Source organism: Apostichopus japonicus, chromosome 20 (genome assembly GCF_037975245.1).
Source record: "Apostichopus japonicus isolate 1M-3 chromosome 20, ASM3797524v1, whole genome shotgun sequence".
NCBI lineage: Eukaryota > Metazoa > Echinodermata > Holothuroidea > Aspidochirotida > Stichopodidae > Apostichopus > Apostichopus japonicus.
Window position 1 is genome coordinate 2735436 of NC_092580.1, and position 17150 is coordinate 2752585.

The following is a 17150-nucleotide window of genomic DNA, read 5'->3' on the forward strand; positions in this document are numbered from 1 at the left end:
CCTGGGGTTATGATATATCAAGACTAAAATACTGACTGCAAGCATCCCCGAAACATAACCAAACTAAGTATAGTGTAGGCTACACTTTAAAGACGCAGTCAACTAACTCTTGTACACCAATTAACTATCGGCGACCTTCTTTCTGTATCTCAATTAAAATTCGTTTTGCGTTTAACTTTGAAACACCCAATTCCTTGGTTAATATTTCTACGTCTAAATCATAGAGAAGCGCTCCGTCGACCCTTTCCTTTTCAAAATTCTCCGTTACGTCAGATAAGCCGATACTGCAGAGGAACTTTAACACATCTGCAACCGAGCCCTCTTTAAGAGAAGAGGTTACGGGTTCATGTTTCACGTATACGTGGTTTGACTTGATCTGTTTGTTTAACCGGGCGACTTCCTCCTCTAAGCTCGAAATTTTCAGCAAGTGTTGTCTTCTCTCCTTTTGAAGTTCCTGTAAGACAAATCATTTAATGTAGTTGCAAGATCGAGGCATCAGAACAAAGCATTGTTAGGTACCAGAATGTTAAGATTTTGTGTGTGGGGGGGAGGGGGAGGGGGAGGGGGGGGGGGCTGAGTTGGGGAAAGTGCATGGTTGAGTTGAGGGGGCAAACATTTGGAAGTGCAAAACTGCACATGTATAAATGCACATCAAGGGCATTTCGATGCCGTCAATGGACATTATACTGATTATTTATGTTCTGTTCGTTACATATACTTGCCTTTGAATATCGAACCTGACGCGAATGAATTTTTAACCATACCTTTCTTGTTTAAAATGAGTGATATGAAACGGACGAAATTATACTCACCGTAATCTTTGTTCTCAATTCCATCAGATCCTGTGTGAATAGAAAACAAGATGTAGGGTGAGATGGATGAGATTTTCGAAAAGATACTTACTTATTCAAATATATATTGGAAAACGATATATATTCCAAAACTTACTGGTTTCGATATTTACGAGTGACGAGCTTACCTGTCTCCCCACAACCTCAGCACCTCGTTCTACCGTGCCTAGAATGAACTCGTAACATTTTAATACTGTGCGCCCTCTTTGTCCAGACCTCTCCTCCGGTCAATATCCATCCCTTCTTTGAAACCACCTCCCCCTTCCCGAAGTGATCCCTATCACACACCAGGGGCAATCTCGCCTACCCTCTTAGGAGATTCTTCCCTCAATTCTTTGGCTTTTGTTCCAACCAAGAGAATGAGATAACCTGTACGTCACATGCAATATACAATGTATAATACACATCAATAAGTACATATAAACACAGCTATACGACTCAGTAAATTTAAATGAAATCATGTGCTCAATCGCAAATGGTATAATGACTTAATTTAACCATCTCTATGCCAAACATGCCAAACTTTGACTTGTAACAATATTATTTTCTTTTTTTTTTCTATGACATTATACCACATATGCCGATGGGGTATCGGTAAGAATGAAAAGCTTACCGTTTTGTCATGTGATGGTGTTTTGTCATGTGAGGGTGTATGGCTGTTCCTTCGTGGTGCTGGAACGGGCGGGTACTGTACACTATTGTACGTGTCGTCACTGTCAATTAGAAAATGAAAAATTTTGTTTCAATTAATTATTAACCTTACTTTAATTTCATAAATGATGCACAAATTTCCAATCTTCCCCATCTCTTTGCCGCGAATATAGTCAATATAAGACTTGTCAATTAGCCAGTAACAATTAGTTTTGGTTGCTTGACAGCATAAGGGGTCAAGAAACTACGCTTGACCCGAGGTTCAGCAAAAAGATATCGTAACAAGAATGCTATAATCGCCGGATGGACAACTAAAAAACTCCCCTCCCAACCTACTTTCTGGAAGCATCGTATGTCATTGCATAGTGAAACGGGAAGAATGGTGACGATGATTTTAACCCCTTTCTATTGATTATCAAGTTAATGGTAAACATGTGTTTACTAACCATACAAAAGTGGAAAGGATCGAGTTCTTTACCTAAATGATGCGGCTCTCCTTTGTGATGTCGCTGGTTTTCTTGATACAGCAGGCTTTTTTTTATCAGGTGGGAGAGGAGTCGGTGGTGCTGTTCCGACTGTTTCCAGTTGCTTCTCTAATGATATTATCCGTCGTGTTTGCTCTGCGATAGTGTCATTTTTAGATTTAACCGATCCTTCAGTTAGTCTTGCTGCTAGCTCATACCCTTTTAATAAAGATACAAATACAAATACTGTCTTAAAAAAAAATATGAAAAGATGATGTGTGCCACGCATACATAAATCCATCGGATGATAACATGAAAATGAAAGTAAGTGTAAGCCGATTATATAGACCAGTTAAAAATTAATTAGAAATCCACTTAAAAAAACTAAAATGGTTTCCTTCACTGATAAAGCAATTCAAACCGGAAAAATTCTCTTTATAGAAAATTCAATGAAAAAATAGGCAGCACGCCATTGGCTTTTACCGTTCCCAATAACTTGAGTATATTGTAAATATTAATTTTATCTAAAGCAATAAAAAAGATCCCATGTCATTTGCATAAGAACAAAATGTTATTTGAATTTTGAAAGGTTACAGAGTATAAGAACAATTTTCTAGATCACTTCGGTTTTTATGACCATTTGTGAAAAATTCTATATCACAACGAAGACAGCTAATGAAAATATAATAGTAGGTCTACGAAACGACGTATATACAGGGAAATAATTCATGTAGCCTACATACATCTTAAAATGACCAATCAAATCTTTAGTTAACGTTTTAAACAACTTAGTTTGAAAATTGCACACATTTTGTAGTTTCTTTTTTATGGCGTTCCACCCAATGAGGTATTGGTAAGAATGAACAACTTACACTTTGTATGCTACAAAATATGTTTACCCTCCAACAGATCGTTATAAACTCGTACACTTAAAGAAAGGCATTCTTCAGATATGATATATACTTGAAAGAAGAATCAAAGACACATAACAAAGGTTTTCGGATAGAAACACTGAAGGACTAACCTTCTTTACTATTCATCCATTCACGCAGGACATCTAGTAGCGGCTGCGGTATGCCGGTTAGATTGGGAGGGAGCGGTGTCCGGTCAACTTCACATAACCCCAGAGTCCAATTAACTAATGGGTATAATTGTGACACGCTGTCCGCCAGAATAGGACTTTGATCGGCGATGTACTCCACCATGACTGTTGAAGTAAGAGGGATAGCATACACTGCCTCAGCCAGGGGAACTGTGGCGATAACCTGGGCTTCGGCTTTGCACTCTTGAAGGGTGAAACAGCAACTCTTATCCTCTGTCTTGCGAACTCTCTGAAGAACAGAAACACAAAGAAGAACGCCAATTTCGTAAAGTGTATACGTGTTGTATGGACAGCCTGCGAATGTCTGTCACTCTGTACTTATCTCATCTTCATGTACAGTTTAATTGTCAAACATCGTTTCGTCTTATGGTGTACATAAATTATGTCTATTATATAAAACCCGTTTTTCGACAAGGATATATTAAACTGCACAAAACCTTGCTTTTAGTGTTCCCTGAAGTTTTTTTACTGAGCAATCTAGTCTGTTAACAGCTGAACTGTAATACATTTTGTATTAGTACCGTATTTAAGTGAAGCTATACATAATACCATACAATAATGCTAGGTTAAAACGTGTGTACTGTAGAATGATACGATAATACAACCAAGTTGAAATCATGTAACAACATAATACAGCGATACCATGCTAATAAACGTCAGCATGCAGAAACATACTGATACCGTTACGTTTTAGAACGCTAGCTTCTCAAAAACTAACAAGTGTATATTTTTTGGTAGATCGCATAAATATTGATCTCTTTTCTTTTAAAGACAGAACTGGCGAGTCCATTTTATTGACAAAAGAACGTCTACCACATAATTTTCTTATCGGTGAGAGGAAGTCGGATTAGTAAAGTATATGGGTGATTATTAGTCTTGTCCTAAGTTGGTCCCTTGGATTCGCCACCTTTTTCATTTTCCAGTCACAAATAAAATGTGCTTACCAATGGAAGGTCATATTTCTTCATTATTTCTGAGAGATGGAGCGGCTGCTTGGATATCATCGTGGTATACGAAGATGTGGTCATTTTCTCAGAAAAAGCAAACTGTTTTCTTGTTATTGTACTTTTTCCAACAAGGACCTAACAGAAAAAGAGATAAAAATCAGCCCTTCAAAACATTTCTTGGGCATGTATCCCACGGTAGACCAATACTTACAAGGTGAGTTGCTCTGCATTGCAACTACGCCCCTCCACCCCTTCCCCCCCCCCCCCCCAACACTGTATGATATTTATATATATATATATATTGAGTTGGAATATCCAGAACAGTGAAAAAACGTCCCACCTCCACCGGGATTCGACCCCGGGTCTCCCGCTTTATATGCAGACACCCTAACCAACAAGGCTATGAACGCTAAATGTATGTCCAGAGGTTCGAAACCAGTGAGGAAGGTCGTAATTCCACTGTAGGTGTTTGCCACCTGTATCGAACAATGCTAATTCTGTTTTGGTAACAAACACATTTTGCCTCATTTTAGAGATCAAATCAAGACGCTAACCAACTCGAATTCATCTGTGAATCCAATAGCCGGATCTCGAAAGAGATACTTTGGTCAATTTATCATAAATGAAATGGAAATAAACGACCAAAGAAGATGAATATACATATATATTTCAATATGAGTTGGAAAATTCAGAACAGTGAAAACAGGATGGATGTGGCATTGTTAACCAGTTAACGTTAACCAGGGTCCATGAATACACCATACTCCCTGCCCACTCAACCCAATAACTATCAACCTAAATTATATGTAACAACATGTCATTTTGTTTTGATCCTAACTATTTAAAAGGTATATAGCTGTGCAGATGCAGTAAACACTTATCAGTCAAGAAAGCATGTTGTGAATAATCTTACCTTTAGTTGCCCGCGACGTTCGATGTGACTGACGTCAATAATTTCTCCCGCCTCTTGGGATTCGTCTGGATGACCCGAAGACACTGCAGCGAGAATCCGTAAACGTTTTGGAAGAGGCTTTGATTGAATGACTTCAGCTGTACCTTGAAACACTTTGTCATCGTGATGAGGTTCTGTAAATTAATGAAATTACAAATGATTTATCACTGATGATTCAAACACATTATAACATATGTAATCTGCATGTGGGCGATCATGGGCATAATTTGCTACCTGGTCAGTGACCCCACCAGCGGCGTTGTGGACTTGGAACAAGGGGGAATAAGAGAGAAAATTTGACATTGATTTGTCTGCTTCATTGATGGTAAGACAGATATGTACCAAATAAAGATTCGGTTTGGGCTGTATTACTTTCTCTGAAAGATATAGTGAAGGACACAGTCCAGTATTTTACAGAAAGACAAAGATTACTAGATTACTGTAGATGCCAAAATTCATGATCAAAAATCCAAATATTTGGACCTGTTGCAAAAGTGTCTACATACTGTAAGGTTTGAGGCTAAGCACAACCTTTTTAAAAGAGTTGTTAGGAATATGAGCAACTTTACTGGTAATTACTTTAATGATTTTAATTACTATGTATTGTCAACTCGACACCAATTGATGCAAGCAACTCCTCATTATTTTTTGTCCAGCTGTTGTGGTTGAAAATGTGACTGGTTTAAATGTTTCGTTTCTTTCAGAAAGAAATGTTAAGGCAATACCAAGTGAAATTATGTCTTCATATACGGTTTCAGTCACATATACCATCACGTTTGATGGGACGGATTATCATAAAAATATCAATATCATAAAAATATCAAAATTTTTGTTGTTGTGATTGGCAGTGATAGTACGGTCATTCTGTACTAGCAGATATACCAGCCATTATAGTTGATGGGCACAATGTATGGCTTGTAGTAAAGTTGCATAGCACTGTTTATATATCAAAGCCACATTGGAGCATATAACGTGACAGAGACAGAAAACTATCAAGTTATTTGTCCAGGTAATCTTAAAGATAACTACACTCTGCCTTCTTACACTATCAGTATCAGCGATGCTAAGGTGGTTGTGTTGAGACACTGTATTTGTACAAGAAGAACGGTAGGTGTTACCCTAATTTATGAGTTGTCTGTGATCATAAAAGAGAGCCTGACGTAAAAGTTTAAAAATGCAGTAGATGACATGTAAATGCAAATTTTCTAACCATGGAAGTAGCCAAGAGTAGATATGCTGTAGATCAGCTGTCCTTGGGCAGTATTAATGCAGTGCATTTGGCGTACTGTAGATGAATGGGCTGTTACATTTATTGCTAAAATATAACCATGTTGTCCAGCACTGTAATTCTATGGGGAGTTTAGGAAAAATATATAGCCAGCCCTCACTTATATTGTTATTTTTCCTCCAATGCAGATAGTTGCTCATAAATTGATACAATGTACAAAGTGAGAATATAACCAAAGGACATTCTGAAGGTGTCCCTTGAACAACGTCCAGAGTCTGTTGAAAACCTTGTTGAATACTTTGAAAGAAAAGTTAAGCCTCGAAGGCAGTTTCACTTTGCAATATGCTGATCCAGACTTTGATGGTGAAAATGGTGAATCTGACAAATGCAAATACGATTGACCAGAGACAAGTGCATCATACCAATTGATGTACACTGAAATCGCTTATGATCAGTGCTATCAGAGTAGTACACCCTCACTGCAATCTGTCAGTTCAGGCCATACTGAGACAAAGGTCTTGGACAGACGTTTTTGAGTTACCTAAAGTATGACTAGGGCTTGAACTAAACAATATTATGTGCAAAACTAGCTTACAGGCTTGTACAGTTAGCCACTCTTTGCTAAATCAACTCTTTGCATAGAAAACTTGATTATTATAACCAGTGTAATTTGAATTAATCCGTCTGGATTTACACAAACTCAGTTCTAAAATGTGTTTGCTTCAAGTTCGCTTTGGGTTGACCATGTGATAACTTCATCTGCTATTATGTCGAGAACCTCATGTAGATATGAACTGAACGCAACTTTCCCTTTGCATAATGCTTATATTAAGTTCCTTTTTAACATATCAAAAGCGATATTTTAGCTTATACCCTTTTATTAAAAGAGTTTTGTTTGTCTTAATGTTAGGAGAGAAGGTTGTCTGAGTTCTCAAACGTTTCCTTTGTTTTAGTGGAAAAACACTTAACTTCTTCAGTAACAAGCCATTAATATATATCCTTGAGAGAAAGGACCCCCTTTCGTTTTCGTAGCATTGTAAAGAAATAGTTCGCTGAACCTTGATGTTTGGTTTGGATTCAGTTTTCCATTCTGATATTAAGCAACAACAAGAGCAGTTTATTTGAACCATCGTAAGTACAAACTGTGTCATAGACACATTTTTCTTTTTTTAATGTTTCCACCAACAAAATTATTTGGTACATTTTATGTATTTGATGGTTTCCATGTCCTTGTTAAAGTACATTGTCATTGGTTCAAAAGTTGGAAAATAAAGTTGTGTTGTTAACGGAGCAATATCTAGTTGTCTTTGATTAAATTGGTCTACTAAAATCTGTTGATATAAGTCAAAAGTGTTGAGGTAAGCCGCAGCCTAGAATATGCTAAGTAGAGTCAAATTAAATATTCCAAGTTAACTCTAAAATTAATTGGTATTGGGGTGAACCTAAATTAGTCTTGTTAGTTTAAAGAGGAAAAGATGTGCTTTATCACCTCTAAACTTTTAGTAACCATAACTTGTCCAGCTTTTTCTCAAGAAAAAAAATTGATAAAGATTGAGTTTGACTTTGGTGATATCTGTTGCCATTATAACTTATGAGCAAACCAGTACTGTCAAATCTTACTTGAGGTGTGTCTGGGTTAGTGGAGTGAACTTTAAACGTTAGTTAATTTGGCAGCGGGTTATCTCGACGTTTTCAAGTTATCTTGACATGTAGTGTTTGACAGTGCATGACTGACTGTATGATAATGTGTTGTTATTGTCCCCTTTGTTTGTTGACCTTTGTTAATCTTTTATAGGCGAATCAAATATCAGCACAAATATATATAATGAACTTAAGTATACTCTGTGTTAATCTGCACTTGGTATTAGGTAAGGTTTACCTTAGTGTATTCCGAGGGGGGAATCTTGTATAATTTCTTCCCCAATCACCATTCCCAATCACAAACTCTTTTGTGATTTGATGACGATTCACATGATATGAACAGTACGGCCTTGCAGGGAGGTGTTAGAGATGTGATAGAGATAACTGTCACGAAAAACTTTCCAAACAGCTAAGAAAAATATGATTCCATTTTTGTGATGTCACAGATTTACTATTCGTTCACACAAGACTGAATAATTGATCAAGTCAAATATGACATCTGCGAGGCAAATGTGGTTCAACTTTCTTCTTTTTTTAATTTATTTATTTATTACACCTCCCTGGGCATACACACTTCTCATAGTTATTGAAACCTACAATGTTGAATATATCTTACTCATCTAGTCTTTAGTTGACCCACTATCTTCCATCCATCCCCCAACCCCTATCCCTATGAAACTTTAGCCAGTTAGTCTGCAACTCCCTTTATCACAAAGATGTTAATGATAAGTTGACTGACGTTCATGTGAGTAATTCCCATCCATCATTGTACTGGAGATAGGCCCCAAGGTTTTGGTTGTTGCTTTTATGTACCGCAGTATATCTCTGATATGGAATGAACATATAAAGCCAAACTTTCCGAGTGGGGAAAATAATTTACTGGGTGGGGCTTTGTTTACTGTAGTTGTCAAAATCATTTAATTGGGGGGGGGGGTATTTTCCCACCCAGTTAGTGTGTTATTTATACTCATTGGCGTAGGAAGGTACTTTTGAGTGTGGGGGGAGGGCTGAAGACTGATGGCCGACCTGGGGGAGGGGTCTAAGGAAGGGGGTGTCCCCCTCCCCCTTTGGATTTTTTTTTTGCATTTCCAGGTGGCCTCAGATGCAATTTGGTGCAATATAGCACACTTCAACACCCACTCCTTTTTGTAAACTTAATTTTGTATTTTCACCTGGCCATAGATGCAATTTGGTGCTCCAAATGAGTTTTGTTTTCTCATTTGGAAATGAAAAAGGGGTTTTCTGACTTGCGAAGCGCGGAATGATACTTCCGCCCCTCCACATTTTTCACTGGGGGGGCTGGCGCCCCCAGCCTCCCGGTTCCTACGCCCTTGTTTATACTTCACAGGAGACAATATCTCACTGATTGAATCCATTAACGCCAAGGAAAACGTAAGCCAATTTGGTGCACTGTCCGTCGTGCATTGTAAATTACCTATAGTTCCCACTAAAACCCCATCCCTAATACCCCATAACATATCCCCAACACCCCTTCACACACCCGTAACACCCCATAACGCATCCCTAATAATACATCCATTATACAGCCCCTGCATGCATCAGAAGAAACGTGCGGCTATGAAAGTAACTTGAACATTACCTCTTGGCAAAACATCATACAGTTGTCGAGCATAGAGTGGTAGAACAATTTCCTTCCCATTTTTATCTGTAGCGAAGACCTTCTTCGGTCTAATGATGAAATGTAATGTGAGTGTCCTTCCTCTCCTTACTACTTTGGTATCTCTCCTTTCGTCTAGTACTAACTCTTCTTTAAGTCTAACGAAGAAAGGAAGTTGCCGCTTGGACAATATCTCAGTTAATGGAGTATGGTAGACAGCGTTAAGTTCTTCCCCCGTTGGGACGAACTTTAAATCAACTTTCCTGACTTTCATCTGGCCATTAAGAAGTTTATCTCTATGCTGCAAGATTTCGCTGTAGTACTCCGGTTCCGTGGAGCGAGTAGTGTCCCTACGCCGCGACATTCTGTCGAATGGAAACCACACTTTGATGATAAATCAAGATATTTATCGACTGCAGTCCTTAAACGCACCCACATTTGTACATCTATATCACAATGTTAACTGTTGTCTCAATATTGGTGTATAGCGTATAGTTCCGTCTTATGGCAAGATTTCCCATTATGTTTCAGCGCGATACTCAAAACAGCCTTTATACATATATACATACACACAACACTCAATATATACGTGATTACAAACCGAATCAACATGTTATGGCAACGTTTGCAAAATACATAACTCTATATACGTTCACGATATGATTACTACTGGGGAAACCTGTCTTTGGCATGTAATTATAATGGCATTGCATATACACACAAAACTAAGGAAGTTTTTACCATTCACACACACATACATAGCCATAAATATATATATATATATATATATATATATATATATATATATATATAGTTATTGCAGGTGCGTAGCGTTATAGGCGATTCATTGAACCGTAACACCCGAATGCAAAGGCAACGGGTTCCAACATTTTGATCGAACGAAACACTCTAATATGAACTGCCAGTCGTGTTTTCGCACGAATTGAAATGATTAGTCATATCCTTATGCCACAACCTGTCTTGTTTCACTTTACAACTGGCCTATCAAGGTGGGGGTATAGGGCGAGCAGAAAATCGGTTGCCAGTTTGGGGATCTTTGAAAAGAAATGTTTCTACTTTTTGCAAACGCTACTGTGACTCTGGAGGGACTTAGAAATTTCAACAATTTACCCTTAAAATTCGACTACTTTGTCACAAAATGTCAACTTTCGATATGATGATTACAACATCTTGACTTTTTTTAAAAATTTTTTAAACCGTCGTATATGTTTCTGTATGATTCGCGAAATGATTCTTTCAAACGCACTTTGTTCCTGGTTCGATGCTAATACCAGTGTTATATTGAACTTCTTGAACTTCTATATTTATGGGTTTAGATTCAACTTTTGAACAGGCCCTTGAAGCTCAAGCTATGCCACTCTTCCTATTGTTAATATTTCTTCACTTGTTGACAATTTGTCGTCCAGTTGGGTATTTTTCTGAAACAGTAAAGGAGCACTTACGTCACTGATGCACAAACGTAATCAGTACAATACATGAACAGTTTGGTGGAACAACGCCCTCTATTTGATTGTCACTTCATATTGATTTGAACCCGTCTGGCTAGGTAACATATACCACAATTAGCAATGAAAGGTTAAAGCTCTACTAAAGGCACACATTTAATTTAATTTAATTGTTGTAGGCCGTTGAACAAACACTGCCATCTGGCACGAAATGACCCTTTAAGAATCCGAGGGTCATCAATTAAAGCGGCTGGATTTTTGCGTCTAACACAACTGAGACCATTAGTCAGCCAGTTCCTCAGATGCAATACGAACACGGAATAACGCCCTTAAATTATGCATTACAAATTTGATGAGGACAAATCATGGGTATTTCGCGTCTTCCAATGGTGCTCTATGTGTGCGAAATCAAAATGTGTATTGGTTGAGTTATTAAGATGTATAACACATTGAATTAACAACATTAATAACATCACGGCCTGTACTGAGAAGTCAATGTCATCATAAGATTAGCCTTAAATTAGCATTCCAGAGATGAAACTTATACTTGAAAGGTGACTATCATGAAACCGGAATCTCGATAGAAAAGTTACTAGCACTCAAATCGTTCTGTTCTGTTAGATCGGGGAGTTGTTATGGAACAACTCTCTGGTTAGGCTGTCACTTATCAAAGACTAAAAGTCTTTCTTAAGGCACCTTATCGAGGAAATCACTAACATCGACTGACTGAAATTATTTGATTGGCATAGTGTTCAGTCATCATCATGATTCCTGATGTTTCAATGTTAAAGGGGATAAAATAAACTACTGTTGGCTGAAAAATAAGAATTGGAGGCGAATTAAGAAGACGTGTTATAAATAATTGGTTTGTGAACCGGCAAGGAACCCACAAGGAGGTGCTTGCATATAGGTTCGGGAGTATAATGCCAGACTTTCACCTCTTTTAGCTTAAATCTAAACGGTCATGGTGGCTAACTTTTGACAGCCATCATACTCCAAGCCAGGAAATAAATAACAAACTAAGTGAGTGGAAAATTGCCCACCAGGTCAATTATTTTGGATGTGTTATGGGGTGTTAGGGATGGGGTTTTAAGTGGCAACTATAGATAACTTACAGGGCACGACGGACAGTGCACCAACTTGGCTTCAATAGATTCAATCTGAGACATTGTCTCCGGAGGAGGAGGGGGGGGGGGGAGAGAGGCCGGATCTGCGAAGTAAACAACACACTAACTGGGTGGGAAATTGCACACCCAGTAAATTAGTTTGCAATGGTATTGGTTCCACCTCATCAACCGTTAAACTTGGGGGGGGGGGGGTTATGATGTAGCCTAAGAGCCATGATATACTCCAAGCCAGAGATCAAATGGTGGGAATAGGACGTGTGTGTAGTCAATTGAAAACTTAAAAAGATGCTCAGAAGACCTTTAACGAAAGGTGACGAATTCAAATACATAGTCCAACGAAGCAATTTATTATGGTGCGACACCTATACATTGGTTTTGACCATGCAAGTGTTACTTTCAAACGTTAACTATATGATCTTTCGTGTGTGAACTTGGAAGAGGAAGTATGGCAGTTTACACAGTTAAACGGCAAACGACGAGAGTATTGTTTGCATGGTGAGTGGTCTTCCTTCTCATAACTTTGATAAGTGATTATTATTATTATTATTATAACAGGCAGGGAAGTTAGTGTCAGGGAGTATCAAGAGGCATAGGTGTTAGTGTCAGGGAGTATCAAGAGATATAGGTGTTAGTATCAGGGAGTATTAAGATGCATGGATGTTAGTATCACGGAGTATTACGAGGTATAGGTGTTAGTGTCAGGGAGTATCAAGAGGCAAGGAGGTGAGTATCAGGGAGTATTAAGAGGCATGGATGTTATAAGTGTCAGGGAGTATCAAGAGGTATAGGTGTTAGCATCAGGGAGTAATTAAGAGGCATGGATGAAAGTGTCAGGGAGTATTACGAGGTATAGGTGTTAGTGTCAGGGAATATCAAGAGGTATATGTGTTAGCATCAGGGAGTAATTAAGAGGCATGGGTGTTAGTGTCAGATTAACAGGCATGGATGTTAGTATCAGGGAGTATTAAGAGGTATAGGAGTTAGTGTCAGGGAGTATAAAGAGATATAGGTGTTAGTATCAGGGAGTATTAAGATGCATGGATGTTAGTATCACGGAGTATTACGAGGTATAGGTGTTAGTGTCAGGGAGTATCAAGAGGCAAGGAGGTGAGTATCAGGGAGTATTAAGAGGCATGGATGAAAGTATCAGGGAGTATTACGAGGTATAGGTGTTAGTGTCAGGGAGTATCAAGAGATATAGGTGTTAGTATCAGGGAGTATTAAGATGCATGGATGTTAGTATCACGGAGTATTACGAGGTATAGGTGTTAGTGTCAGGGAGTATCAAGAGGCAAGGAGGTGAGTATTAAGAGGCATGGATGTTATAAGTGTCAGGGAGTATCAAGAGGTATAGGTGTTAGCATCAGGGAGTAATTAAGAGGCATGGGTGTTAGTGTCAGATTAACAGGCATTGTTGTTAGTGTCATGGAGCATTAAGAGACATGGATGTTAATATCGGGGAGTATTAAGAGGCATGGATGTTAGTATGAGGGAGTATTAACAGGCATGATATCATTAATCTAACTCAACAAAAAATGTTAGACTAACAAAACTTTTGATAACTAGTATAAACAAAATCCGAAAACCGCAGACTTCTATCAGTCAATTGATAGTATAAAACGTCAGATCCGAATTGGCCCCTCAAATCACGATCCGGTCAGGGTCCGCACGGAATTGCATGTATGGCGACCAGGGACGTTGCTGCGGTCTTGTGATTGGGTGCAGGTGTAGAATCATTATATTCCTACTAGAATCATAATTTTCTATGTGGGTGGATTCGTAAGGAAGGGTGCCGTACCGCAAGTTCGAAATTTTCAGCAGCACTAACACGAGTGAGTTGTAAGCTCTTTGCTATACCGGGTACTTAGTAATATGCTAAGGTGCTAAGTCGAACGCCAATTGATCGTATTCAGACAATTTTAAAGTTTGTACTATTTTCAACTTTATGATGGGTTGTACAAGTAGTAAGACACAAGATTTTGGTTGATTATAAGTTCCAATTTCGTCAAATCTTGTAATAATGTAAGCCTAAAATTATAAATATTTTAAATATTAGAAATAGCCTAATATTATTAACTCAGAAATCAGAATCATCCTGTCAAGAGTGCGAGCAGCTTAAATTATTTTACGAGATGTTGCATATTCTCCAACTAATTGAAGATTAAAGCCAATCATTGGGGTGTCCCATCCACACCACTGCAGCGACGTCTCTGTATCGTTCCAAACATGATGTAATTCCATTGTTACTCGAATGTTACAATAGAGGTTTGTTAATCATAAACCAGGTGCGCAAAAACTAAAGCTCAAGGAAGTCGGAAAAGTGTTTTCAGACGTGTCGTGATATTAGTTTGGTTCATGCAGCCTATATGCCAGGCGTAACGTAACTTAAAAAAACAAAAATATTCATCACGTGGGTGTCGATGCATATAAGGAATTCACGGATGAATGACTTCCATATATCACAGGCCGATACTAACTGTGTTAACTTGAACTCGTTCCGTGCGAGACATACCACTTACATATATACATGTTGCACTCTACGGTGATACACATGCTATTTATATCACAGTACTGTTTGAGGCGCTGGATGGTGCAACAGCATAGCACCAAAACCGGCTCTTACCATAGGTAAGTTTATACTCATTTCAGCAATTAAATACATATGCAATTTCACAGGCTGCTGTGTGGTACGTGTCACACATCGAAATCCATGTAGTTAATGTAAGTATGTTAATCGTTGTGTCTAAAGTTTTATTCCTTCACCTTTATCTAGAAATGGAATACAATGAAATAGATTTACTTTATTTCCATGTGAGATAGTATTCGTTCGTGTGACAGGGTCAAAGCTGTGACGGATTTTAGCGGGCATCAAAGCCCATTATTACGATGACGACGGCAGTGGCGTCGCCAAGGGGGGCCAAGGGGGCACGTGCCCCCCTGGAAAACCTAGTGCCCCCGAGTGCCCCCCATCTGAGATTTGGGTTGGTAAAACAAAATATATATAGTTTGTTATATTCAACTCCCATCATCTGAGTTGGTTTTTCATAAGGACAAAGAAGCACAGTAATTCGTATTTTCTTCAAATGAGCTGCGAAAAAAATGAAAAAGTTTATCCTTGACCGTCGGGTATCGAAGTCGTAACCCGCGCCATCACAACAGGTGTCAATATTTACATTGAATGTGTCAGTGCTCACGTCATACCAGCGGCTATACACGTCCGCTTCGCAAGCTACATGACTCATCGTTCAAAACAATGAATTTCCCTGTTCTGGCTGTGCTGCAGCCGTGTTTTTATTTCCTAGGAAGTAGGACAAATATTCAGAAAATCACTAGGTGCAGTCCAATCAAATTCCTGAAAAGTAGGCCACCCCTACTCTCCAGAGAGCACTATTTCTGGACCTTTCTCATGATTCTGACCTCAGAATATGAAAGAACGCGCTTTATTTTTTCTGGACCGATGAGTAATATCGTTGCTGTGAACCCTAACGTTGAGGGCCTTTGTGTGGGCCTTTGCGTGCCTTTGTCATATGGGTGAGAGTGTTTGTCTGCTGTCTGTGTGTGTCTTTTACCTCTCGTGAATTGTGTGCCTGTGAAATGCCGAAAATCCGGACCTGCTGTGAGAAGGGAGGGTACTGCAGTTTGTTGCCTTGGTCTGAGGTTGACAGGTTAGGAGCTGACGAAATGTGAGAATGTGAGGGTCCGCAGGCACCATGCATACTTGCCTATATTTGTGGACCCATATATTAACCCTGTTGTGTAGGGGTGCAGAGGCCATTTGAGGTCAGATGCTTGTAGGAACAAATGGCAAATGTTCACACCTGCGTACTGAGCCATACTCGATGTGTGATCCAACTTTGGATTGCATGGTGAGATCCCTGATAGGAGCCAATAACGATGCTGGAACCTGTTACATCTTAATAGATAATGGGAGAAAACGAGAAGGACAAGAAAGGAGTCGGGGGTCATGCACACATTAATTCAACAAATGTAGGTTCTATTGATAGGGTTAGGCATAATATCGACAGCATGTGGTTCATATCCTCTGCAAAATTCTGCGCGTTGTTAAAATCATTACCTCAAAAATAGCAATTTCCGGAGATATCTTCAGATCGAATTTAGCATCAAATGTGGCACCATTTTGCATCTAGCCCATCCTCCGTATGCGAAAATTTTCCAAAGGGGGAGGGGTACACCCCTCCCCTTAGACCCCTCCCCCAGGACAGCGATCCGTATCCACCTAAGTGCCCCCATCAAATGCTGGTGCCCCCCTGTGCCCCCCAGACTGAAAAGTCTGGTGACGCCACTGGACGACGGTACGCTGTCGAAACTCGGTTACGGTTGTCGAGTCGCGATTCGATGAAAATAACTTTAAGTTCTGCAGAGGTATAACCTCACTGAACGGTGCAAACGACTATTTCTATGTTTAATAATGAATGAAAAAAATGAATGGAATGACTGGATGAATGAATGCAAAAATGACTTCAGGTGCCAATGAAACAAACCAACTTAGACAGGAATCGTGGTACATAGAGTAAGACGTCTTCGTTCATAAATAAGGCCTATGTTACGGCTCGGAATTAAATTGAAGAAATTATAATCTAGTATAACAGATATTGAAGAGTCAGATCCAAATATTATTATAATGCATTATAATAGGTCCTCATCAGAGGGTTACTAATGATGTAATTAACTGAATGATGTAATTAACTTCGTATGAATCCGCAGGTTAAAGGAAATCATTGAATTAATTAAATATGACGACAAATGGAATTCGTGAGGTTGTAACGGAATGGCAAAGTTAATACTGTAAAGTTATTTTTTTCTTCGAGATTGCAACTGAAGTATCCGAGTATGAATGTTAAATATAAGTATAGTGCAGGCTAAGAAACGATGGCCTGTCCTGAATGATGATATATAAACCACTGCATGATTCAATTTACGAAACTCGCAAAGTTTCACGGCGACGGCGAATGTGCTGACGTCACTTACAATGCCACATATTAGATATATGCCATTGATAAAGCAACCCCACAACGATACGGTGACATAGATTTTGTTATTAAGCCCTACACCGTCTAGGTCGAGCTTGTATAATAAACATTA

General features: G+C 38.9%; 2 protein-coding genes across 3 annotated transcripts in view; one reads left to right on the forward strand and one right to left on the reverse strand.

The window, feature by feature from the left end:
- Nucleotides 1-17150, reverse strand: part of LOC139961104 (uncharacterized) — a 25555-nt gene continuing 8405 nt past the window's right edge. The window contains exons 2-9 of one of the 2 annotated variants that reach the window (XM_071959998.1): nucleotides 9437-9819; nucleotides 4929-5101; nucleotides 4013-4150; nucleotides 2991-3297; nucleotides 1981-2185; nucleotides 1465-1564; nucleotides 813-842; nucleotides 1-454 (exon numbers count right to left, since the gene is read on the reverse strand). In XM_071959998.1, coding sequence (XP_071816099.1) covers nucleotides 125-454; nucleotides 813-842; nucleotides 1465-1564; nucleotides 1981-2185; nucleotides 2991-3297; nucleotides 4013-4150; nucleotides 4929-5101; nucleotides 9437-9818 — 1665 coding nt within the window. In that variant the 5' untranslated portion in view covers nucleotide 9819 and the 3' untranslated portion in view covers nucleotides 1-124. Of the gene's footprint in view, nucleotides 455-812; nucleotides 843-1464; nucleotides 1565-1980; nucleotides 2186-2990; nucleotides 3298-4012; nucleotides 4151-4928; nucleotides 5102-9436; nucleotides 10126-17150 lie in introns of those variants that run through there. The other variant, XM_071960000.1, reaches the window with a different exon arrangement.
- The window catches only part of LOC139961101 (uncharacterized), an 18132-nt gene continuing 15509 nt past the window's right edge, over nucleotides 14528-17150 (forward strand). Inside the window, exon 1 of the mRNA XM_071959994.1 lies at nucleotides 14528-14675. The gene's annotated coding sequence lies outside the window, so the exon portion shown is untranslated. The remainder of the gene's footprint in view (nucleotides 14676-17150) is intronic.